Source organism: Pygocentrus nattereri, chromosome 14, assembly GCF_015220715.1.
Source record: "Pygocentrus nattereri isolate fPygNat1 chromosome 14, fPygNat1.pri, whole genome shotgun sequence".
In the NCBI taxonomy this organism is placed as follows: domain Eukaryota; kingdom Metazoa; phylum Chordata; class Actinopteri; order Characiformes; family Serrasalmidae; genus Pygocentrus; species Pygocentrus nattereri.
The window spans coordinates 37,163,034-37,190,480 of record NC_051224.1 but is presented as its reverse complement, the minus strand read 5'-3'; the positions used below and the strand labels follow the sequence as shown (position 1 = coordinate 37,190,480).

General features: G+C 38.1%; 1 protein-coding gene across 1 annotated transcript; it reads right to left on the bottom strand.

Annotated features, from left to right (window-relative positions):
* Positions 1 to 1,330: 1,330 nt before the first annotated feature.
* Positions 1,331 to 27,447, bottom strand: LOC108442092. Its single transcript, XM_037544625.1, has 17 exons — positions 27,339 to 27,447; positions 23,375 to 23,683; positions 21,498 to 21,815; positions 20,921 to 21,226; positions 19,933 to 20,344; positions 19,117 to 19,130; positions 16,915 to 17,066; positions 12,653 to 12,968; positions 10,589 to 10,906; positions 9,552 to 9,857; positions 8,900 to 9,181; positions 8,251 to 8,568; positions 7,207 to 7,512; positions 6,555 to 6,836; positions 5,185 to 5,511; positions 2,633 to 2,950; positions 1,331 to 1,607 (listed from the first exon to the last, which is right to left on the bottom strand). The coding sequence occupies exons 1-17, from the start codon at positions 27,430 to 27,432 to the stop codon at positions 1,444 to 1,446; spliced, it is 4,542 nt and encodes a 1,513-aa protein (XP_037400522.1). The 5' UTR covers positions 27,433 to 27,447; the 3' UTR covers positions 1,331 to 1,443.

The following is a 27,447-nucleotide window of genomic DNA, read 5'->3' as shown; positions in this document are numbered from 1 at the left end:
TTAACGTGCTGCCGATTTTATTAGTTATCGTCTGTTGATATTAGGATGAATGAACAAACTGTATATGGAAACTGGAAACCGTCACGATAACTGGTGAGTTTTGTTCGGCTAAAATACTTACTGTTAGCTAACTCAGCTAAAAGGCTAATAGCTCAGCCGTTAAGCTCTAAAATGACGGGCTACCTAGCTAATGCTAACGCCAGCTGTTTTCTGCATCCTGAGCTAAAAGACGCTGATGCGAGCTTTTATGACCAACTCAGCCAACATTACCCCAAAGTCTGAAGAGTGAAGGACAAATGTTTGTATGAAGAGTGAGATAACCCGAGGACTGTGTCCTTTTCAGCACTCAGTGCAGATTTATAGATGTGTCATATTTATGAAGCCCACACACTTAAAAAGATGGTTCTTCAAGGGTTCTGTAATAAAGGCAACGGTTTTATTTAGAACCATGTGTTGTATATAGAACCATTTCATGCTTAAATGGTTATGTGCACTGTGAAATGGTCTGTAACAATGTGATATAATTGTTATTTGATTATATATATATATATATATATATATATATATATATATATATATATGTGTGTGTGTGTGTGTGTGTGTGTGTGTGTATATATATATATATATATATATATATATAATATGCAATAATTACAATTTCAACATTAGTTTTACATGCTAAAATAATAATAATCCCTGCTTGTGTTAAAGTCAAGGATCATGTTTTTTACTGTGCTGATAACAGATGTACTAGTTCAAAAGTAGTTTCTCATATGAAAAATTGTGGATGAAAAGCTTAAATCGTTGCTCAATGCGCCTCCGCCACCAGAGGGCGCAGGAAGCACGTTTTAAACATATAGCTGTTGGCTTCGTTGACCAACCAAAGAAATATAATATGTGTGTATATGTATTTACCTTGTTTGCATCAGTAAGCAAATTCAACAATAATCAATTACAATACCAATTACAATTTATTTGTTAATACACAATTCACAAGATTTTTGATACAAACATTTGTTTGAAATTGATTGTTGGAAATGAGAGCACCTTGCATATTCACAGTAAATGCTTTTAAACAATTCACTTAATAATGATACTTGCTTATAGTAAAGTTAAAAGAGTAGTATTGTAATGATACTTATTTTTGTTAGATATAATTACTGTAGACAACAGAATAGAAAGGAGTACATCCGTGTATTTAGTTTTGAATATTTTGAATATAACAGTAATGATAAAAATGATAAACACACTCAGCGAAAGGTAACAGGCTTGAGAGTGAACAAAGCAGGCTAAGCCTTGGAGCGAAACCTCCATTTACAGCATTTAGTGGTGAGCGCATTGATTTCCTTTTTTTTTTTTTTTTTCATTTCATTCAGAGATTCAGAGAGCCTTCTTCACAGCATTAATACGTTACTGAATTTCCGACTGCATCACTCAATCTGATCACTCCACCTTCACTCTGACCAGAGTGACTGAGAATCCGTAAATCAGAGCGATGAGGAAGAGTGCGATGAAGGCACACGTCATGTTCCAGGTTTCTGCAGCCATGTCCTCTGTGGTGGTTTCAGACATGTTCTCGTTGAAGTATATACTCTGTTCAGTAATTTCTGTAGGAAAAATGAAATGAAAAATGCAGTTAAACACTCCTTATAACAGTGTGAGTCGGCGTGGCTCAACTGTTGTAGGCTGAATAAGCCAATATCTGTTTTTTATTACATCATCAAAATGATTAAATCAAAAAAGGGCTGTTTTTGGAGCATAATTACCTGCAATTCATAATGCCAGTAACATGCATCACCTGGCAGGTATATACAGATCCTGGTGGCCTTTCAGAAGACAGGGCTTGCAGCTGGCTTTTAACACTGAATTTCCCATCAGGCCCTATTTAGCTAAATATGGCTTATTTGTGTAACCTGGTGGTTGGTTAGTGTAGTGGGTAAGATCTCTGGCTTCTATGCTGTTGACTGGGGTTCAATCCCCACCTGGGCAAACACCCTACACTATACCAATAAGGGTCCTTGGGCAAGATTAATAACACTGCCTTCGCCTACCTGTGTAACAATAGTCAAATTGTAAGTCGCTCTGGATAAGAGCGTCTGCCAAATACTGTAAATGTAAGCTGGTACTTGATTTTACACCTCCAAGCTGATTATTGTTTGTGCTAAAATCTCTGCTTGTTTCCACCTCATATGAAAGCCTCAGGAGTCAGATGCGAAGAGGTTTGCATGGCAGAAGCTTGAAAGGCAATCGAATGTGTGGATAAATAAGGGCCACATTGTTCTCATTCCAATAAGTCTATGTTTCCACCTACATTTAGGCCAAACTTTCACAAAAAAAAAGTTTGTGCTTCTCATTATGAGAAGTGCTATGGATCCTAGTGCTGTGGATACTACTTGAGCTAAAAGTTTGATGGACATCTAAAAGAGGCGGGGCTTGTCAGAATGTTGGAAATGGTCAATTTTGGTAACATTTGAAATTTCACAATACTTTGAACACATTTCCTTACTTAATAGTCCTGAACCAAATCCAACAGTGGTTGCATTAAGCTGTTTCCTGAAGAATCACGATCAAATCGAATTGTTTTAGGGTCAGAGATTTACACCCCTGACTGGGATGTTTCCATGTTACTCACCATATAAGTTGACCAGCTTGCTGATGATTGGGGTTAGGGATGACTGATGGTTGATTACGCAGGAAAATGTCCCATGCTCGTGCGCTGATGCTAGTAATGTCAGTGCGCTGTGCATGGAGAAATCTTGGCCAGCAGAATGAGGGCCCACAGGACTATTAGTGAAGCGAGACACATCCAGCCTCTTCTGATCCAGCTCCCAGTGGACGGAGATATCAGCAGGATAGAACCCAGTGATCAGGCAGAGAAGAGTGGAGTTATGGGAAGCATACAGGTCAGTGTTACTGGGCCTGAGAATTTGGACAGTTGGGAGTTTGGTTTCTGTGTGTACAAATCAAATAGAAGAGCTTAGAATGAGGAGGTAAATATTTTAATTAGTCAGCTGTAGGTCTATAGCTTAAGGCTTTTAATAACATGAAAAAATTAAATTATTGCAAGATTACATGAGATATATTCCAGCTTTTTTCAACCTAATCACACTTGTTACACTTGGTTATCGCTAAGTGTTGCATGACTTCATTTTTTACTATTGTACTACTAATTAGAAAAAAATAGTTGATTAGTTGAGTAGTCCTCATTATCATGGTTTGAAAAACTGTGTGTTTTCTGGACATCTGTGAAAGTATTTTGTTAGTAGCTTCTTCATAGGGGCTGGTTCCAGCAGAAGATGCTGCAGTTTGAGGTGTGAACTGAACCCTGCAGAAGATGTTTTGTGGTAGTTGAGTAAATTTCAGTCTTAGGCACTCTGTGTACAGAAGTACAGAGAACTTCTTCTGTATTACTGATGTAATCTGTAGGCTAAAAATCACCACGGCTTTCAAAAACTCTCTCACTAAGATTTTAAACTGGCCCTGATCTGTCTGTACGATTGGAAACAAACAATTGTTTATGAAGCGAAATGCTAGTGGCAAGCAGTTGCATCTCCTCATCACACTTCAAAGCAAGATATAGACTTATTGGTGAACCATGAAACATTCATGATATTCTATTTAAAAAGGTAAACATTCTGTAACCTGATGTTTTGCAGGTCAGTCATATGGCCCTTTGATATGTCAGGGAAAGTGGTTCACAAAATCTCTCCAGTCTGGCTTGTGAGCCTGGAATTGGTTTCACTTTGCGTAGTATTTCCACTGTAATAAAGTACTTTGGGCTCTGGGTTTAGGATAAAAAAGCGATTTCTGTTCTCTTGTCCAGCCACTTCACTGCAGTTTTTACCACCACTTTATTTCAGGCACTGTTTTCAAGTAGTTGACTGCTGCTCACAGCGCCAACTACTGGATTTATTAGTTGACTAGTCAACTGGTCCAACACTTTGCTAGCATGAATAATAGATTTGTCTTTACTTAAAAAAGAACAGAAAACTTGAAAGAAAGCCAGTAGGTCGTTCCTGAATTTTGTGAATAAATGGTTTGAAATATGTCACTTTAATATAAGGTGAACCTGAAATTCCAGCTTTTTTAACAGTACAGGTGCTGTTCCTGGATCAGATTACAGAATGTTTTTTCTTTCACAGTGATCACTCCTTCAGATCAGGCAATCATAGTGTCATAAAGTTGTACTCAATCAGATGTATGATTCATATATCAATATCAATCAGAAGTGCTATGTGTGATGCTGGCAGTTTTGTGTGGTCCTGTTCCTGAGTCTGTGGGCTGTCTATCCTTCAGAGAGAAACTGAGGCAACAAATGTGTCAAGAACATTACATAAATCTTCAAAAGTCGGCTACTGTTTCCACTGTTCACTGAAGCTTTCCTCTACTTCGTTGTTCTGTCTACTACAGCAGCGTGCCACTTTCTCGTCACCATGTTTACTCATGTACACATATGTGACACATGGTGAAACATGGCGAAGAGAAAGAATGTTACTGTCATCCTGTTGGATAACGTCAAGAAATGCTTTGTCAAGATGTCAAACTAGGTGGAAAAATACAAATAATTATGACATGCAAAACTTTTCGTTGGGGTGTTGTAGGGCATCCCAGGGTCCACATTGCTGTTCTTTGATTATGTCACACTTCAAGGCGTGTTCATTGATCAGAACGCTTGTATGCAAATAATGGAAATTCCTGTTCATTTTCTAAACAAAAATATGGCACTAGTGAAAAATGTATACTATAAAACAAAAATCATGATACTTAACGGATTCTGACAGCTACGTTTCATGATTGATTGGAAGGGGCTTGTAGCCTCTAAAATTGCATAAATGTTAAATGTTCTTTAACTTATGTTTCCAAAATAAGCAAAAACATAAAATGATTCTGAATAAAAAAAATCTTAAAAAAAACGAAACAATAGCTGCAGGGTTCTGCATAAATGACACGTCACTTGCTTCTGGCTAAATCCATTCCACTCTGTTGCTGTAGATAGTGTGACTAAATACAGGCTTCTTTTGTTACTTCAATCTCTTTCCCTCATTTATGACTCTTTCGTTATCATTAAGTATGTGTACATGTCACTGTAAAGTGAGGTTATGAAATGATTGCTTGTGGTAATTAACTGCATGCTACAGATACAGATTAGATTCTTTTAAGATCCTTTTTGATGTGAGCACTTGCCTCTGACTTTTATAATGTTGTGATCCTGTGTTTTGTTGGAGCACCGATGGTTTACTTCACAGGAGACCTCAGCATGTTCATTCCATGTTGAGGCTGATAACCTCAGAATACTCTGTACACTCTGGGTGCCATTAGAGTGGTCTTTAGGGGGTCCTGTTGTTATACCTTGAGACTGTACGACCTTTTTTACTTTCCAAGCAATAGAGAAGTCCGTGACCCTGTGACCAATAACCAGACAGGTCAGAGGCACATGATCAGCTGACCTCATGTCACTGAGTGAAGGACCCAACAGGTATACCTGCGCCAACGGAGCGGAAGGTGCAGTCACTGTGAGACAAAGAGATAATATTAGCAGAAGGAAGTACAGATATTTAAACATCTGGTTTACACCAGGAAGAGTACAATATATAAAAGTATATTAAAGAAATATCAAATAAGTTATGATTCCCCACTTACCCTCTATGTAGTTGATTAGGCAAGAGTTGCGAGGCTAACATCACCAACAAATAATCTGGGCTTTTTGGGAAACTGAATTCTAACAAACACTAGAGCTAAGTAACCGAAAAAGCTGACAAAACTTCTCTGAACCCATTCAAACCTCGTCCACATCTTAAGACTCTGTTGTCTAAACTGGCTGCTCACAGGTTTCAGTCACGCAAGGCTTTGTTAGTTTTGTAGTTCACAGTAAGTCATACTGTGCCCTCAACCACATTGACAAGCTTGGGTGACCTGGATGCAGTTTGAGTGGGTTGAGAAAAGGTGTTAGTGTATTTGTACAGGAACTAAGTTTTAGCGTTTAATAGCAACATTAGTCTTGCAGCTCCAGTTATAAACTAAAGAAGCAAAAATTGGACTCCACAGATGTCATGGCTGATCGAATACATCCAGGCCAGTGGTCGCCAACCCTCATCCTGGGATGCCCTATCTTCCTGCTGAGTCTACGTCCAACCAAACTTGTTCCAAGTCATTGACTTCTTCAGAAGTCCTTGATTGGCTGGATCAGATCCATTAGAAAGGGGATTGGCAGTATGCTAGATGACGTTTGGACCTGAACTTTGCAGGAAAGGAGACCTCCACTGAGAGGGTTGGTGACCACTGATTTAAGAAAGTGGACAATTGAGTAAACTTGGTTCTAGGAGTGATGTCATAGAAGAACCTAAAGAATTTAAAGCAAACTTCCTGAAGCAGTACACGGAACCCTTATTCTAAATGACAACAGTGTGAGTGTGAAGAACCTCCACTTCATGTTATCAATTAATAAAGGTTTTATACCCATTAAATGTTCTCCCTAGAACTATATATCCAAACCCATCACCATTTAGGAACCTTTATTTTTAAGAGTGTAGTCCTCTAATTAGTCTTTTTATTACCTGCACAATCACTGATTTTCTCCTGGGTTGTTTCCTGAAGATCATTGACAGAGCAGGTAAATTCCTTCCCTTCGTTCCACTCTTCCAGCAACACATCCATCTCACTGAACACTTTCATGCGTCCATCCGCTTGCATCGTGGCTTTACTAGAGTTATCAGTTCTATTTCCAGAGTTGGTAAGCCATGTGATCTTTGGTTTAAATCCAGTTCCAGTACACAAAAGTTTCTGTAGTCCTGATTTCTTCACACTGGGAACCAATAAGAGTTCCACAGAAGGGCCACCTGGACAGAAGCTCAAATGTTTAGGATTAAAAACCAAGAAGGAGATTCTGGCTTAAATATCTTAAATACAATAGTTTGGTGAAAACATAAATGTACAGTTTCCCTCATTACTCCAAAATGTAGTCACCTAAGACATTTAATATCTGAATCGTTCTTCTTTATTGCGCTAAAATCATGGGGCTAATGCAGCTGACGAGTAACGGAAGCTGTCTTAGTCGTAGTTGATTGACTACATTTAGGGTAAAAAAGTACATTTAGGATAAAAAGTATGTAAAATTAATTTTTTTAAAACTGTCATTTAAATGAGATCTAAAGTATATAATCTGTTTGAACAGCGTGGAAAATGTGCTGAGACTGAAACATTCCTCACCAAAGATATTTCCAGTGGTTTGTGATGTCCAGTGCTTGGAAGGGCTTTGTTGAACCTTACAGCTGAAGTTGGTAGCTTTCTTGTGGTGTTCGGTAGGAACAGTGATGCTTATGGTCAGAGAGTGCTGGCCTTTGGGCAGATCCACATACTGAGATGGAGCTAGTGAAGTTTGATTGACCTGGAAGGAGACAGAAAGCTCACCAGAGGGAACATCTCTCGCGGAGCATTCCAGAACAGCATCTTCCTCCAGTTTGTCTTTTGCAAGAGGCCTCCGGATCTCCACTATAGGAGTTTTCACCCCAAACTCTGAGGAACAGGAAAACATTTCATCCTAATCATACATTAGGAGTGGGAATCTGACATATTTACACAATATTGAGATTTTTTTGTTTTTGAATTTTATGTTTGAAAGAATCTTGAGAATTTCACTTTGACTGAAAAATGAGCGTATACCGCATGGAATAATATTACAATCAATTTTAACGTTTCCAAATCTACATTTAGGACAGTGTATCAATGCATTTTCCACTAAATGTCATGATTGGCCCCTCTCTGTCCTGTCCATGTGTTTGTGTTTGTGTTTTGGTCTAGTCCACTTGTTTTCTGTTTTGATCCCCAGTCCGGCCCCTTGTTTTGTGACGCCGCCCCTGATTGTTCCCACCTGTGTTTCCACCTGTCCCTCGCTATCCTTGTTTTGTATTTAAGCCCTGTGTTTGCCCCTTGTGTTTGCTGGTCTTTGTTTGAATTGTTGTTTGTTTGTAAGCTTGTTTTGACGTGCTGTTTGTATAGTTTGGATTTGTTTGTTTGGTTGTATTTTGTTATGTCTGTCCCTCATTCTATCCATGTTGGATCTTTGAACCTGGACTGTCATGACCACGATCCTGGATTTACCCTCAATAAAAGTCGCTTATCTCAGCGTATGTGTCCACCTCCTCGCTCCTTGTTACACTAAACATGCAGAAGAACTGCAGGCATGAGGAAGCACCACCAACATCTATGGATACGTTTAATGGTGTAATTGGGAAGATTTCCTAAAATGCTTACCTATAATGTCAACAGTTTTCTCTTCAGGTTTCTCATCACATGGCTGTTTAACCCTGCATGTTATTTTGTGATGTTGCTCCCAGTCTGTTGCTGACAGAGTCAGGTTGCTAACAGTGAGCTCAGTGCTCCTGCTGGGTTGTTGGTTTTTTTTCTCTGTACTGGTGTTTTTGTTCTCCTTTTCATCCAAAAGCCATGAAACTTTGGAGTTTGGCGCAGCTTCAACAACACAAGAAGCTGTTACTAGTGCACTTGGCTGTAGCGACGGATCAGAGAGATGAGGTTTCTCCAGATGTATCAGTGGTTTGGCTGATAGATGAGCTGAGAATCCAAGAGAATTATAAAGTCCAGTCAGAAGTATAAAGTATAAAGTCCACCACTGATTTAAGAAAGTGGACAATTGAGTAAATTTGGTTCTAGGAGTGATGTCATAGAAGAACCTAAAGAATTTAAAGCAAACTTCCTGAAGCAGTACATGGAACCCTTATTCTAAATGAGAACAGTGTGAGTGTGAAGAACCTCCACATCATGTTATCAATTAATAAAGGTTTTATACCCATTAAATGTTCTCCCTAGAACTATATATCCAAACCCATCACCATTTAGGAACCTTTATTTTTAAGAGTAGTCCTCTAATTAGTGTTTTTATTACCTGCACAGTCACTGATTTTCTTCTGGGTTGTTTCCTGAAGATCATTGACAGAGCAGGTAAATTCCTTCCCTTCGTTCCACTCTTCCAGCAACACATCCATCTCACTGAACACTTTCATGCGTCCATCCGCTTGCATCGTGGCTTTACTAGAGTTATCAGTTCTATTTCCAGAGTTGGTAAGCCATGTGATCTTTGGTTTAAATCCAGTTCCAGTACACAAAAGTTTCTGTAGTCCTGATTTCCTCACACTGGGATCCAATAAGAGTTCCACAGAAGGGTCACCTGGACAGAAGCTCAAATGTTTAGGATTAAAAACCAAGAAGGAGATTCTGGCTTAAATATCTTAAATACAATAGTTTGGTGAAAACATAAATGTACAGTTTCCCTCATTACTCCAAAATGTAGTCACCTAAGACATTTAATATCTGAATCGTTCTTCTTTATTGCGCTAAAATCATGGGGCTAATGCAGCTGACGAGTAACGGAAGCTGTCTTAGTCGTAGTTGATTGACTACATTTAGGGTAAAAAAGTACATTTAGGATAAAAAGTATGTAAAATTAATTTTTTTAAAACTGTCATTTAAATGAGATCTAAAGTATATATTCTGTTTGAACAGCGTGGAAAATGTGCTGAGACTGAAACATTCCTCACCAAAGATATTTGCAGTGTTTTTTGATGTCCAATGCTTGGAAGGGCTTTGTTGAACCTTACAGCTGAAGTTGGTAGCTTTCTTGTGGTGTTCGGTAGGAACAGTGATGCTTATGGTCAGAGAGTGGTGGCCTTTGGGCAGATCCACATACTGAGATGGAGCTAGTGAAGTTTGATTGACCTGGAAGGAGACAGAAAGCTCACCAGAGGGAACATCTCTCGCGGAGCATTCCAGAACAGCATCTTCCTCCAGTTTGTCTTTTGCAAGAGGCCTCCGGATCTCCACTATAGGAGTTTTCACCCCAAACTCTGAGGAACAGGAAAACATTTCATCCTAATCATACATTAGGAGTGGGAATCTGACATATTTACACAATATTGAGATTTTTTTGTTTTTGAATTTTATGTTTGAAAGAATCTTGAGAATTTCACTTTGACTGAAAAATGAGCGTATACCGCATGGAATAATATTACAATCAATTTTAACGTTTCCAAATCTACATTTAGGACAGTGTATCAATGCATTTTCCACTAAATGTCATGATTGGCCCCTCTCTGTCCTGTCCATGTGTTCGTGTTTGTGTTTTGGTCTAGTCCACTTGTTTTCTGTTTTGATCCCCAGTCCGGCCCCTTGTTTTGTTCCCTGATTGTTCCCAGCTGTGTTTCCACATGTCCCTCGATATCCTTGTTTTGTATTTAAGCCCTGTGTTTGCCCCTTGTGTTTGCTGGTCTTTGTTTGAATTGTTGTTTGTTTGTAAGCTTGTTTTGACGTGCTGTTTGTATAGTTTGGATTTGTTTGTTTGGTTGTATTTTGTTATGTCTGTCCCTCATTCTATCCATGTTGGATCTTAGAACCTGGACTGTCATGACCACGATCCTGGATTTACCCTCAATAAAAGTCGCTTATCTCAGCGTATGTGTCCACCTCCTCGCTCCTTGTTACACTAAACATGCAGAAGAACTGCAGGCATGAGGAAGCACCACCAACATCTATGGATACGTTTAATGGTGTAATTGGGAAGATTTTCTAAAATGCTTACCTATAATGTCAACAGTTTTCTCTTCAGGTTTCTCATCACATGGCTGTTTAACCCTGCATGTTATTTTGTGATGTTGCTCCCAGTCTGTTGCTGACAGAGTCAGGTTGCTAACAGTGAGCTCAGTGCTCCTGCTGGGTTGTTGGTTTTTTTTCTCTGTACTGGTGTTTTTGTTCTCCTTTTCATCCAAAAGCCATGAAACTTTGGAGTTTGGCGCAGCTTCAACAACACAAGAAGCTGTTACTAGTGCACTTGGCTGTAGCGACGGATCAGAGAGATGAGGTTTCTTCAGATGTATCAGTGGTTTGGCTGATGGACGAGCTGAGAATCCAAGAGAATTATAAAGTCCAGTCAGAAGTTTGTAGCTTTATGGGGTTTTATTTGCCCCATACAGGGTTTAGAGGGTTACTTTAAAAGTGTATTTCAGTACATATTACTTATTACATATTACACATTATAATCTGTAACATAACACAGTGGATTACTATTTCAAAGTAATGTAATCTGATTATTTCCCAGTACTTTTGTATTACTTTTCTTTTTAAAGTCATGTAATTAAATAAAAACTAAAAAAAAAAAATCAAGAAGATTAAATTAACACAAGATATTGTTTTTAATGAAGCAAAATGACAGGTAATAGGGGACTTAATGGTCTGTGATCAATCTGGCTGACGTTTTATTTTGAAACCCTTCATCAAAAGTAATTATGAATAGAGGTCATTCTAAAACTGACTGACCATTATTTGTGTTCTGCTAAAAGGCTTGTGGTGACTCTTAAGGCTTCATGTCGGTGCTTCCTGCTTGGATGTAGAGTATCGTGTTTGTGATGTTATTTTTGTTCAAAGTAATAAAATGTTCCAAAAGTTTTAAAAAGCATACATTTCTCACAAAAAGTGGCAATGGATTTATTTTTTTATCTGTTGATTTACACATATTGACATTTATGTGGCCAGGGTTCTTAGGAGAATGTTTGCATGTTCTGTTATTCTTTTGCCCCATGCTTTTCTTCTTAGATATCGTTAATGTTAGCTTGCTTCAGCATGTTAGCAAAAGTTAGATTCATATCTAGTCCAATTGTAGAATTTGCTTTTACAGATTTATTATTGATGATATTGATATTAGTTTCTGTTAGTTCACCCCAAATTAAGCATTTTTAGGTCATTTAACTGCTGTGCTCAAACTTTACATGTAAATTTGAATGTGAAATGTATTGGTATATAATCATATATCATTGTAGAGTCAAGCCAAATAGAATATATCAATAATTTACTGGGGGGAGGACAGCACTATAGCTTAGCTTTTTTTGATGCTTACATCTTTAAGCTAGGTTACTGAAAGCAAGCTCAACCACCTTGAGATAAACTAGCTCATAGCCGTGATATTCACTGTTATTAACATCTTGTGAAATTGCTGTTTAACCTATGAAAAAGGATCACACTCAGTGTGCAGTATTGAAGTGTAGGGTTTATCAAGTATTTTGATCTCATCTGAAGATAGCTTAACGTCAGAGTAAGGTGATAATCTTAATAAACAGCCTGCTTCATTGCTAGTGAAGTCAGGAGAATCCTTGGTAATGGTAGCAAACGCGCAATCCGCAATTCACCGGCATTCTTTGTGATGATGGACGGGAAGGGGAGGCGGATCCAGTACTGTTATAGTTCAGCTACTAAACTACTGGAGCTTGAGTATCTTGAATCTTGACAAATACACCTTTAATGCAACTAGTTGCAGGTTTTAAGTTGTGTGTAACATATTTTTGGCGCAATTTAGCAGTTCAGAATTCAAAGTTGCGTGCAACACAATATATTACACAATAGAGAACCAGTCTCTGGTTGCAGTCATTCAGGAGACTATTATTATTTTGATGTTTGAGTTTTTATTGTTTGCCCTAGACAAGACAAGCCTAGAGCGTATATTAGCTCCCCGGCTAGCGGCAGCTACACACACATCACCCTGCTGCTGCCAGCTACGTCAGCTGTTTACACTTTTTTTGCCGCAGTGCTTATTGTGCTGTATATGTTGTATATGTTTTTTTGTGGGTTTTGTTGATCGCTGCTGAGTGCTTACCTTTGCAGTAGCTCCAGGTTGCAGTATAGTTTTTGGAATTGTGGCTTGCCTGACAGGTGTACTCCATATCGTTCTCCAGCTGATCTGCACCAATGTGTAATTCACTAATGTGAGTGAAGATCTCTACTGTTTTTCCTTCTTTCTGACCTTGACTTTTTAAAGTTCTCTCTGTTGTAGGCAATTCCTTCATATCCACGAACCACATTGCTTTTTTTATGTCAGGAGAAAAACCATCCAGCAAGCAGAAGAGCGTAATGCTGTTTTCATCTTCTTTACTCAGCACAGTGATGTTGGGCTCCACTACAACCGCAGCTATAAACAGTGAGAACAAAAATCACATCACTGAAGCAGTACTGTAAATTTCCAAAACTCTTTCCATATTATATAATAAAAATGTCTGAAATGTAAACAAAGTCATTCAGAATGGTTTGATGTGAAATGCCCAGTTCTAGAGAGACATCCCAACAACGATGCTGGTAGGAACCAGATGTCTGAGGAGTTTAATGCCTCTAAAAGAACCTTCACAAACTTCACAACCTTAATACATGAAACACATTTAAATACATCGTGATGCGTCAGACATTGTTTCTAGACTTGAGATAAAATCAATTTTATTGCTAACAAGTATTTTAGTTTGCTTTTTCAAAACTCTCCACACAGTTAGTACAATAACACTCTTTGGAAAGCATGAGTACTTTTATCCTTGCTTTAGTACAGAATGCATTTAGTGGATTCTTCTGTTCACTTCTCACCAGTTTCAGCCTTTAACAAAGCTGTATTTCTGTAGCTCAAACTGCAGTAAGCTTACAAACACTTACATATACTTACACTTAATCCCAGAAACTAATATGAACATATGAAACTAATATGAACTCTGCGTATCAATTTGCTAAACCCAAATAATTATAATGGTTATAGAGATATATATTTTCCACTTTGTCTCTGTCTGTCTCAGATTAACTTTAGACCAGAGAAATCTGTGGCGTTTCTGGAAGTTGTTGATATGTTGCTTGGCCTAGTAGATTTTTAACTTGTTTACAGCTGCAGCGACAAACTGTTTACTGACATGGGTTTTCAGAAGTAGTCCCAAGTCCATGTGGTTACTTTTATTACAGAAGTATGTTGGCTTCTAATGTGAGGGTCTTCTAATGTGCCTCTTACACACAAAATTTCTCTGGATTCTCAGTATCTTTGATTATTGATATTTATATGGATGTTTATTATTTGATTATTGATATTGTTATTGATTGTAGATCAATCAGTCCCTAAATTCCTTGTAATGATGCGGTGCGGACTGTTGTTCTTAAGCTGTTGGACTATCCCCTCAAGCGTGGTGGCAAATCTCGACCCATCCTTATGATCATTTCACAACTTCCCAGCCTTACGTTGTTCTGTCTTATCTTTTTTAACTGTGTTGCAGGCATTAACTTTGAAATTAGCACATGCACAAAAAATCTATAAAGCTCATGAGATAAAATATTTAATGTCTCTTCTTAGTGCTGTTTTAAAGTAAATAGCTGTAAAAGACAGTTCACAAACTACTGCTTTCTGTTTCTATGTGTATTTAACCTACTGTTCCCACTTTATTGGCATTGGGTTTGAACTTTTAATGAAACAATGCAAAGTAAATTTTTAGTTTAGAAGTACAAAATGAATATTTTAAATTTAAATTTAAACGATTTTAAATATTTTTATTAGTTGAAACCTCAAAAACAGCCCAACTGAACTGCCCTGTTCCACTTTTTACAGAGTTGTTTGTTATCAGCCAGAATAATAAACTAATAATAGTGCAAAACAAACACAGAGCAAATTATTCCTGTTATTACAACATTACTTTTGATGTTTTAGTGGAATGAGTTTATTTAAAGATGTTTCTGCAGTGTTTCTGTAGCTGTGCAGCAACAAAGTGACCTTCTTAGTGAATGTAAAAACCTATGAACACACGCAGGGCATTGGACAGCAAAATAATCCCCAAAGAAAACCTGTTTATTTCAGATTCACCATTCTAAACACCACACATAAAAACTGAGAAGACTCACTGGTGGTTTTGGATGGTAAATATAATGGCTATAGTTGTGTCGTAGACATTGTAGACATCATTACCACTATAAAGAAATCTGAGTTTCTTCACAATAAACCATTCTGAATGTTCACATCTGTTCACATGCAGCTGTTTTGAAAAGTTGTAATAATAGCAAGTAATATAATTAAATAAAATATACTTGAAACACATCACTGGTGCTCACTTAATAACATTTACATTTCAAATCTGATGTGAAGCAGTGGTTAGTGTTCGCTACATCACCGAGATACAAATTAAATCTTACGTTAGTGGTTGGGTGCGTCCGTTATTTTTAGGGTGCAGCCTTTTTTTCGGGTTTCGGGTTGTGGTGGAGAGAGGAAGGAGTGCAGGACAGGCTTCAGCGAGCACAGCGCACAGTGAATAGCAATGTTAGGCAATAAGAGGACTGAAATAGCACCCAAAAAGCAGAAGTGAGAGGCCAGCTGTGTCCCTGAGACAGAGTACAGCACACCTGCGCAGGAAGAGGTGCTGTATTTGCATGCATGTATGTAATTAGTTATGTAACAGTTGTTTTTCATGGTCAGTGACTTGTTTCCAACATGGGTGAATGCCTCTTACACATTTCACTAATAAAACAAGACATTTAACTCAGGCTATGTTCACGCTGAATTTTATTTTAATTAAATTTTGAGATACAGAATACAGTTTTTTTTTTTCGCTCAAAACATTGAACATTTATTTGTGTATAATTATAACAAAGTTATTACAGTAAAAGCAGGACTTAAGGGTATTTACAGATATAAAACGTAGAAAACATAGAAAGTGACAGAAAGTAAGTTTGATGAGGGAGATGTTTCCATCCTTGCACCCAATAATCAGTTCACCTGGAATCATAATTTTACACTAGTTAGATCACAATGTATACGCAATGTTTATAGTGCAAAGCTCTCTGAAAATGTAATAAGTGAATTCCTTCACATGATGTCATATTTTTAATGTAAATGTGCCCAGTGCATAGCATCACATCACATATACTTCAAAACTGTGCTGGATTTTCTTCAAACTAAATAACTTTGACAGAAACCATGCTATAGACATATCATGGCAGATATCATATGCTGTCTGGAGTTTTTTTCGATGTCAAAGTACTGTTTTTTACAAAGAAAATTTAAGTGTCAACCCCCTTTTTAAGGTTAAATGCATGTAAATAAACTATACTTGTACTGTATTTCAGCACTGCAGTTAATTTTCATAAATATAATGTAAATTAACAAAAAACTCAATTTCACAGTGATGTATTTCAATGGTTGTTACGGTTATTGTAAAATACTGTATTTGAGAATAACTACACCGTAAAAAGTGGTTTGTTGCTCAGTCAAATTAATTTATGTGGCGATAAGTCAATAAACTACTAGTATTCAACCTAAACAAACACTTGTTTTTATTCAACCTAAATAAACACTTGTTTTTATTCAACCTAAATAAAAACTTGTTTTTATTCAACCTAAATAAACACTTGTTTTTATTCAACCTAAATAAAAACTTGTTTTTATTCAACCTAAACAAACACTTGTTTTTATTCAACCTAAATAAACACTTGTTTTTATTAAACCTAAATAAAAACTTGTTTTTATTCAACCTAAACAAACACTTGTTTTTATTAAACCTAAATAAAAACTTGTATTTATTCAACCTAAATAAACACTTGTTTTTATTAAACCTAAATAAAAACTTGTTTTAATTCAACCTAAATAAACACTTGTTTTTATTCAACATTTATAAACACTTGTTTTTATTAAACCTAAATAAACACTTGTTTTTATTCAACCTAAATACACTTGTATTAATAAAACTGTTGCCATCAAATTTATTTTTGCTGTTTTTTTGTAAGCTGAGCTGATGAAGCTTTTTTATGGAGTAGTCAAACCAGTATTTCCAAAGAATTAAATGGATGCAAATTTACAGACTTTTACCATAACATATTTTAACTGTTATTTAACAGGTTTTGTCTGGCCAGACTTTTTTAAGTGTACAGTATGTCTACCAAAAATTGGCTTGTGACATAACATCATAATGTTATTGCATCTGTCATGCCATTTCAGATAACAGTAACACAACACTCTTACATTACTGAACAAAATCTGTAATGACAGAATGTGACATCTGCTGTGATATGTTTATGGCATTGTTATGTCAGTGTTATGTAGCAGGTTAGCGTATTGCCATATTTTGAACTCACCTTCACAAGAGTGGCACCAATGCAGTAGATCAGGGTGATGAGGAAGAGAAAGACAAATGTTAAGGCAGTGCTCTCCATATTACTGTCTTCTGTCTCCACTGACAAATTTGTCTCATTGGCCTCTTTCCAGAACAGCTCTTTCATCAGGCATTCTGTGGCGGAAAAAAAGTGTACACACTGAATATTGAGGTTACTACCATCTATTACGTTAATGCTCAGTTTAGGTTTTATTTGCGTTCGGCATATTGGAAATGGACATTTTAAAGGTATCATCATTTCTGCGCAGAAATGTTTTTCCCCAAAAATATTCAAATTAATTGTGCACTAAAATGTGCATTTTTCTATTCTTAGTTTTGCTTAGAACATGAACAGAACATTTAATTTAACCAGCAGTGCCCAAATGTCTGCACATAGCTCTACTTATAGAGATGAAGTAAATTTATTAGTAGCTAAATTTAGATGAATGTAATTTTTGTTGTTGAGAGATTGGACACGACATGTTTTTTTGAAGTGAAAACAAATTCACCCTGTATAGATGCACAAGTACTTGGTTAGCTGATTTTAACATGGGGGGGAAGCATAACATTTGGCCTGTGCAAAAGGACATTTTATATTCTATGTTTTTTTTTTTGAACTCTTAAAATCAGCAAGTAGAAATAGAAATTATGCATTAAAATGTGCAGACCAATGTCATGTTTAAGTGTGTTGTCTGTAGCAGATGTGTTATTTTCATTTAGAGAAACAAAAAACCATTGACCACAGGGCGCTCACGCTTTGGTAATGAAAATGCTTCTATTTTGCAAACTACGACTACAAATTATCAGCATATTAAAGAATGAAAAGTAGAATCTGTGCAATTTGTAACGGGTGGGGGGGCGAGGAGTCGGACGCATACGCTGAGATAAGTGACTTTTAGTAAGGGCAGATCCAGGGTCATCGTCTAAACGGTCCAGGGTCATAGAGCCAACACGGAATGATTGGGGGGCAGACATGACAGACAAACCAGAATCAAACAATAAACAATCAGCACGATCAAACATCCCAACAGTTCAAACAAAGACCAGTAACCAGACAGGGGAAAACACAGGGCTTAAATACATAAGGGTAAATGAGGGACAGGCGCAGACAATCAGGGGTGGAGTCATGAAACGAGGAGGCAGGACTAAAAACCAAAAGGAAGCACATGGACAGGACTGGGAAGGAAACACCAGGAGCATATGGACAGGACTGGGAGGGGCCAATCGTGACACAATTTCACAAGTTTCAGAATTTCTTAGTATTTGTTATGTCTGTCTTAGAGTTTTCTGAACAAAGCTTCAATGGAAGAGATAAGACTAAAAAATCAAATTTATTCTACTGTTTATTTTCAGGTTTTCATGAAGAAATCCTACATTTTCAACTCAGATATTTGGACTGCAGGCACACACACACATACACAGATACATTTATACATCTGCAGGGGTCGAGAAGAAAATTGGAACCAAGCTGTCTGTCTGACCAGCTCACAAGATACCAGCTACTTTTATGAGAACAATAAATTCCTTAAGGTTTTACTGTATTTATGTTTATCTAATACTTTTGCACAGTATTATGTAGATATAATTTTCTTTTTAATGCAGTTACTTTTTATTTGGTGAATTGAGAAAAAGAAACATAAAGTGTGACCTGTGCGAAAGTAAAGGTATATTATCTTTAATATTGTATATTTTTACAGCAAAAATTACACAATCAGCAAAAATAGAGTGTGGTTTTTGTTCTCTACTATCTACCTGTCTGTCTGTCTATCTGTCTCTCTCTCTCTCTCTGTATATATATATATATATATATATATATATATATATATATATATATATATATATATATAAAATGTTCAATGTTCCTGTTTTCTTTACACTGTATGTTATATGTGTATAATCAATAAACAAAAAAATGGCCCGAAATGACTTGTAAAAACGTCTGGATCCATTGACTTACATTAAAAGTATAGATATAGATATATAGATATAGATATATATTTGTGTGTGTGTGTGTGTGTGTGTGTGTGTGTGTGTGTGTGTGTGTGTGTGGTTGATATCTTCTGAGCTATGTTCTGGTTCCAGATTTCTCCTGGACGAGTTACCATTTTAGAAATATTTGGGAATGTGGTATTATTATTATTATATATTAAAGATTGTGTATATTAATGAAAAGGAAAAAGGTGACCCTGAGTTGTTAAGCTGTTGTTCAGAGACATTATGGAAAATATCTTTTCCACATTGACCAGAAACCAGCATTATTACATTATTACTATGTTATGGAATTAGTGATTAATGCTGGACAGAGCACAGATGGGACACTGAGCGTTTAAATGTTCATCAAACAGAAGCTTGACGAATGACACACGAACACAGACACACACTTTGTCAACATGCAGGGACAAATCTCTTCAGCTTTGAAGCATTCTTACGATGTAGCTCAGTTTTATTGAATGCGTTGCACGTCATCTCATATTAAAGAGTGTATTTGTCTGTTTGCCTTGATTCAGTGGGACTGAGAACAGATTGGACACGAATTAGAGCAAATTAGGATAAGATTTAGTGAAGGTGACTTTTTCTTGATCATTTACGTCTTCTCTTGCCTTTTAGAACTGCTCTGCTATTTTTGAGTACTGCGCTGGTCACTTTTGGTCAAATATATGAAAGTAGCTATCAGTGCTGGTCCTTTTGGAGATGGAAGAATGATGAAATAATATATAATGCTACAAAGCATTAAACCATGCAACAGTACTGTTTTGGTCAAGTCTACGAGAGCGCAAAGCAGCATTTACGTACTACACAGGACATACAGTATGCTGAATATTCTTTTTATTATAATTTTTAAAATGTGTAATATTTCATCTGACATTTTCCATGAAGCATCAACACACAAGCATCAAACACACTTAAAGACAAACACATGGCATTGTTTAAAGAAACAAAAAAACAGGAAGACAAAACTAAAAATAAACAAGCATGACTTGCAGACGACACATTTTAAGACTATGCTATGCAGCCGGGGGTTGAGGGAACGCTCATGCTGAGGCTCACTACGGTGGGTTTGCCTGAAGCATTGTCAAGTGATCTGGATATCGTGCGGACGGTTGGGTTAATGGCCTCATGGTACACTAAGCAGCTGAACACCGTCCCTGTCTCCCATTCTGCAGAGCTGATAACCAGCTGGCTGTAAACTGAATAGAGGCGATCTTTTTCAGTCTCAATTGGGCAAGAGGTTCTGTGCTGGTAGACGATAGAGTCGTCCTCTGTACTGTTCAGTATTTTATCATTAGCAAGCCAATACACAACCACGTCTTTGGGGTAGAAGTTTTTCACATAGCAAGTCAGGGTCACGCTTCCCTCCTGACTGTTCTCTGGTGGAGCGAGTAAGTAAACGGAGGGACACGTCTTTTCTCCTCCTAAGAACATGAAATCACAGTGAAGGTCAGAACTTTTTTTGTTGAGAACTCGGATCATGCTAAAAAAGAAAGCCTAGTCATTCAAATGAGAAGTCCCACATAATACAGCCCTATTTGAGCTGGATTATTTTTCCAGGTTTTCCAGGGGTAGGGTGGTGTGTATGACTGGATTGAAGTTTTAGATAAAATAGCTACAAAATTACCTGAATTACTACATATAGGCTGAAATGAAAGGTTATGGTCTGGTCTGACTGTTGATGTCAGCCTTACACCAAAAATCAATAACAATAACAACACATCACTGGACACAAACATCTGTTAGATGGTTTCGTTATTGTATTAGTGTGAGGTGAATTGGAACAGGACTGCAGGTTCAGCAAATCGCAGAAGACCTTTCACTCCACGGTTATTATCAGAGTGTAAAACTACGCACGGTGCAGATTTATACTGGATTAAAATCACTCCACAATTATCATTGTCAGACTGTAAAAACTACACACATGCATGTAATTTCATAGCTTCACACAGAGCTTGAACAAATAAAAGAGAAAAGTAAAGAAGGAAAAGGATTCCTACCGTTTTTTCTACTGTATGTGTATGGCTTTTTGACTTCGGCGAATAATTTGTGCTCCACCTCACAGGTGTATACTGTGCCTTTGCTCCAGTCAGCGTAGTCGATTTTAGCAGTAGCTGTGAGAAAAGTACCGCCTTTTTCCCCATGTACATCAGATGTGATTTTCTGACCTTCACGCAACCACTGGATATCCCTGAAACCTGGACGTCCCTTAGCATGACACTGAAGTTCACCAGCTCCCCGGACCAGCATGTCCTCGATGCAAGGCGGAGTGATTTCTACCTTTTCGGTTTCCTCATCTGATCCAGCTGCATGAAAAGGGAAGAGGCATCGAAGATTTGGAAAGAAGCACACAAGTATGCACACACTAAAGTAATTTCTCATCCACTTTTGTAAGTTCAAACCTCAGTTAAATAAAGTCAAAATTCCATACATTACAGCCCATGTATGTTGAAAACTTTATTAAATGAGAATAAATATGGCATAAGTGAATTGAGTACTACAGAGTATTTATTTAAGTCCAAGTTTACAAGAATTATATAAGCAGCACTGGTGAAAACAAAATGAAAGAATACGTACGTGTATATTTAGCCTCTTTGGTAAAGGTCTTATCCTGATGCGTGACTTCACACTTGAGTGTGAAAAGCATGTCCATCCAATCCCTGGCCGAGATTTCCAAAATGCTTATGGCAGTGTATGCGGTAATATTGGTTGTCTCCTCGGTTATAACTGTTGGCTGGGCCTGCGCTGTGACATCCTCAGTACCACGAATCCACTTAAATGTATGTTCTTTAGGTGAGAATTTTCTGGCTATACAGACGAAGGTAGCTACTCCAGTTTCTAATTCCGTTTGGATGGGAGCTGTTAGAAGCAGAGTTGGAGCCTGCACAGGCACAGCTGGAAAACAAACAAACACAGAGATGTATGCAGCAGGTAGCACAGCAGGTGGTGCAGTCACAAGCAGAAAGTAGGCCTAAACCATGTTGCCACAGTATATGAAGGTCACAATGTTGCATAACATGACTTGACTGGCCAATTACAGGTAACATTAACGTGGTTCATACAGTCCTATCTGTTGATGCCACAGCACACGTCTGATACTGTGGCAACCAGAAAGCAGGAAATCACGAGCGACAGAGAAAACAGGGAACAGGACTTCTTTAACGACGGCAGGGAAAGACCACAACATAAGCATAGGAACCTGATTGTGGTTAAAATGCTCCAGACTGCATGTATTACGGACCCTGTTTGGGCAACAAGCCTCAAAGACGTTAATATATTGCTGTTGTCAGAACAAAACCTTGTATCTCCATTTTTGTCGTTTTTCAGTTTTTGACAATTTGAAAATGTCTGTTGCTCTTTATGTTGTGTGTAAATTTAGAGTCGTCCTCTATACTGTTCAGTATTTTATCATTAACAAGCCAATACACAACCACGTCTTTGGGGTAGAAGTTTTTCACATAGCAAGTCAGGGTCACGCTTCCCTCCTGACCGTTCTCTGGTGGAGCGAGTAAGTAAACGGAGGGACACGTCTTTTCTCGCAGAAGACCTTTCACTCCACGGTTATTATCAGAGTATAAAACTACGCACGGTGCAGATTCATACTGGATTAAAATCACTCCACAATTATAACCACACACACTGCAGATGCACGATGAATTAAAATAACTCCACAGTTGTCAGCGTCAGACTAAACACGTGGCCCAAAATGGCTTGGAAAAAAGTCTGGTTCCAAGTTAAAAGTAAGGTATGTTTTTTTCCTTGTTCTGTAAAGTTACCGTTTTGGAGATACGAGGTTTTGTTCCGACAGCTGCGATATACATGTTTCTGTAAGGTGTAACCTAAACCAGATAACAGCACCCTGTCACACGACTTGTGTAACGACTTCATAGGCTTAGAGCTCCATTTCAAACCCCTGTTCCAAAAGAGGACAGTTACCTGAAGACCTAGACCTTGCACACATTAGAAAAAGATTCATTCAGTCACCATTGTCTCTTCTTTAGGAAGGGGACCTTTTCCTACGTCAGGTCAGCTTAAGTTCTTGCAGAGTTTCAGTTAACTAATATATATGAGTTCATTTTCACTGTAGGTCAATCTTACATATCTCTGTTTTCTTTATCTTGTTTGGAAATAAAAAAGTTGTTCATTCTGTAAAGATGCACTTTATATATATAAATATATATAGTTATGTTTATATAAATAGTTGTGTATAAAGAGTTTTCCCTCAAATGAATGAGCCTATTAGTGAGTGTGTTTTTTGTTAATGGTTGGAATAAATTAAATACCCACAACTGTAAGTTTCATAATTCATAATTCCTTCTATTGAATCTTGTGGGAAACATTGCAAATAAACAGCAATGTTTCACAAGATTTTAGAGCAGGAGTTTGGGTTTGAGGTGGTGGTGTTGATGGTGTGCTGTCCCCTGTGCCCCTGTGCCCCTGTGCTGTGTGCTTACGTGGCTTCACTGGTTTTTTCACGTCGCCGCTAATAGGTGTTGTACTGCCTGGATAGTCCGCCTGGCAGGTGAACGACTTCTCCGCTTCCCAGTCAGCGACCTTGACGCGAGCGTGGGTCACCGCTGTATAGGTGCCACCCTGCTGGACAGCCGGGTACTGCAGCACGTCGCTGACGTCGCCGGTCCAGGAGAACTTGAGCGGCTCGGGGGGAGAGAACCCGCTGGTGGCACAGCCGATTGTGATGAAGCCATCAGAGGAGGGGGTGCACGCAGACACAGTGAAGAGAGAGGTGGGCGGGGTCTGAACGCCTGTGAAACACACACACACACACACACACACACACACACACACACACACACACACACACACACTCAGCGCTTTAGTATGCTTTATATGGAAATCCCTCCTACACGCTGTAAAAAGGTTATTTAACTCAACAAAGTGACACAATTTTACCACCTTCATTTCTTTTGTCGAAAAGCAAAAAAACTTTCATTCTGTTGACGTTTCGCTCGTTTGCTCACAAAGTTAAGGCAGTTTTAGAAGTTTAAGTCAAAAGACCCAAATGATGCACCTTTGAATAAATAAGCAATTTGAATAAAACAGTTTAATCTTTTGTTAAGTAAGAAATAGAAATTCAGTAGTGCAATGAAATCCACATTTTACATCATTTATATATTTATAGCTTGCGTTAACTCTTTAAAGTTGCAGCACACACACACACACACAAGCTTACACGTGCAAAAATATCAGCGCTGTATGAAGATTAATATCACATTCATTAATATGACCTCATTTAATTACAGACCTTTTTTAGTAGATTAGCACTTTACAGAGTGGCCATTCCAACCTGACCAACACTGAATGACCGCTTCACTCTGAATCGCTCAGTTGAGCTCATTTAAAGCCAGATAGGGCTGTACGTTTATAATTACATGGGAAAAATATCGGTTAAACCATCGAACTTCACAGAAGCGCTCATTTAGTCAAAGACTTGTTTTAGTGATTAAGCGCAAAGGATTTGCGGAGCACGGACAGCGGATACACTCACTACAGACTCTAACGCGCAGCGCAGTTTCAGCTTTGGCTTCAAAGAATTTAAAGAAATCGCTAATAAACACTGAGCTCAGCGACTGTTTGTGTAATGGTGTCGGTATTCATTTGCGAAATCTTGTAATAACACGCGCTTTTTATTTTTCAGTTGCTTATCTTCTCCAAAAACAGGTGTTGTGCGCTTTTTCCATCTTTTTTTTCAGCGAATAATACTGTTTTATATTTTAATATCCCCGAAAAACATCATATGGACTTGTTATTATTATTACTAGTAGTACTATTGTTGTTGTTAGCAGAATTAGTATTAATATTATTACAATCGGATGCATTGCAATTCCTTGAAATATAGATGACGACTTAGTTTATACATACGTTCATATATATATATATATATAGTAATTAGCTATTAAAGTATTAATACATAATTAGGATGTCGATGAAAATGACACTAAAACCGAACTAGCATTAAAAACAACGAATATTATGTTGGCTTCGTCAAACAAACAAATACGATTAGTCGATTAACAATTTTCTAATTCTGTCTGTACGCTAATGCAGTAATCGTACGGCAAAAAAAAATCGCGATTAAGTTTTTCGCATAAGAGCAGAAATTTTGCGACCCATCGTCGAGCAAATGTTTGAGCATCGGCTTATATGTTTTTAGAGCATTTTGACAATTTAACAAAACTAGTCAAGGCGATCTCAAGTGTCACGCTCATTTTGGCATTAATCGGAATATCTTCTTTTTGCTTTTCCGTGCTGTTTAATAACGTGGGACATTAAGACCTCGGCATTCCCATCCGCACAGATCAAATGAATGATTATATTATTACATATTATTATAAATTAGCGCTCGCTTTGCCGCTCATTCATCAGTTCAGATTTAGCGCCGATTTGAAAATAGAATATCTATCAGCAGTTAAACGGAACAACAGCCTGGATAAAAAGATAAAATAATGAATCGACATTTTTGCTGAACGGAGTGAATCAGATGTTTTCTTACCAGATGAGACGGTGACCGTCGTTCCTTTACCCCAGTAGTCAAAAGCGCCGTCACAGTGACAGACCACTACTCTAACACCCAGCACAAACACTGGACCACGACTGGTCATCTATCGCGGTCTGATTAATCCAGATGATTAGGTCAGATATTCTGTTAGACTCTAATAACTCTCCCATTCACTGTAAGTTCAGTAGAAGCGATTTATGAACGATCCTGACAGAAGACAGAATATTAAACCCATACATTCATATCAGCAGCGTCTTCATGAAGCCGATCGATGTTAATATTCTTAGATTAGTTTGCCCTAATAATGTAATAATGTTTCTTTGATTTCTTTAGTCGTCATTTGAGTTCACGTTGAACGCACACCAGCCACTGATCTTCATCTTAACGCGTCGATTTGTCTGCATTTTAAAGCGAAGACGGACAAACTAGGCTCGAATATTTAAACGGCGATAGTCGCAGACGAATTTATCAGCGTTTAAAGTGATTCGAATCAGGTCATTTCTTACCTGAGGTCACGGTCACGGAGGTTCCTTTCCCCCAGTAGTCAAAAGCAGCGTCACTGTAATAAACAACAACTCGAACATCGAGCAAAAAGACCCATAACGCCGGATCATCGATCACGACGCGATAACGTTGAAATATTCTACACTCGCACCGACATTTAAAGCGATATCTAAAGTAGAGGCTTCTGGTCGAGAGACAAGTCTGGATTTTAAATACAATAAACAACACCAGCGATGCAAAAACATCTTTATGAGGACTGTAATGCTGATCTGTGCTGACACTGAGATAGTTTAATGTACTAATTATTCAGTTTCTTAGTTGTAGTTTGAGTCGCAGTTCACTTTAAACCGTCACTGATCTTCAACTTAACGCATCATCTTGACTGCATTTTGAAGCGAAGACGGACAAACTAGGCTGAATTATTTAAAGTGCGATAGTCGCAGAGTGACAAGACTGAATGACCAGCGATTGAGGTCATTTCTTACCTGAACTCACGGTCACCGATGTTCCTTTCCCCCAGTAGGCGAAAGCGTAGTCACAATGATAAACTACCCCGCACTGCCCGCACAATATACTGCTCTATAGAGCTGTAGCGCGGACTGAAGTAGCCCAGACTGCAGCTTTGCGTTTTGACGCAAAGTTCTACAATTCCGCTTTAGTGATTTTACCGTTTAGCGTCTGTTTCTAATAAAATTGCCTTCTTACCTGAACTCACGGTCACCGATGTTCCTTTTCCCCAGTAGTCGAAAGCGTCATCACAATGATAAACTACCCCGCACTGCCCGCACAATATACTGCTCTATAGAGCTGTAGCGCGGACTGAAGTAGCCCAGACTGCAGCTTTGCGTTTTGGCGCAAAGTTCTACAATTCCGCTTTAGTAATTTTACCGTTTAGCGTCTGTTTCTAATAAAAGTGCCTTCTTACCTGAACTCACGGTCACCGATGTTCCTTTTCCCCAGTAGTCGAAAGCGTTGTCACAGTGACAAACTACCCCGCACTACCCTCACAATAAGCTCATACAACAGAGCTCCTGAGTTTTGCCTAATACCGCATAGAACTGTATAATTATTGCGCAAAACAAAAGAGTTTGAAAGCTATGATTTAGACGAGCAGCGTCTGTTTGTGCTGAATTGGCTCTTACCTGAAGACACGGTCACCGATGTTCCTTTCCCCCAGTAGTCGAAGTATCACTGTGAGTAAACTGACCAATTCACTGCGCAAAAACGGCTATTCTGCCCAACACCGTGTCTACCTTCTCCCTCTCGCTTTAGACAGCCCCCCCTACCCCGGCGCTGAAATGTATCACTGCATGTTGGAGTAACGTTGGTCAGCTTTTCCCAAAAAAACCCACAAAATGCGCCCAAACGCAGAGAAATGATAAACAGGACCTACTTACCAGAGGAAACGGTGACCTGCGTTCCTTTCCCCCAGTAGTCAAAAGCCCAGTCACAGTGACGGACTACCCCGCACTGCCCGCACAATAAGCTCATACAGCAGAGCTCCTG

What these genes read in the sequence shown, in the direction of transcription:
- LOC108442092 (XM_037544625.1), bottom strand. Translation starts at nt 27,432, where the DNA reads ATGAGCTTATTGTGCGGGCAGTGCGGGGTAGTCCGTCACTGTGACTGG. An exon ending in AAACACTGCAAATATCTTTG is followed by an intron (nt 9,182 to 9,551) that starts GTGAGGAATGTT and finishes GCTTCTGTCCAG; the next exon opens with GTGACCCTTCTGTGGAACTC. An exon ending in AACCACTGGAAATATCTTTG is followed by an intron (nt 6,837 to 7,206) that starts GTGAGGAATGTT and finishes GCTTCTGTCCAG; the next exon opens with GTGGCCCTTCTGTGGAACTC.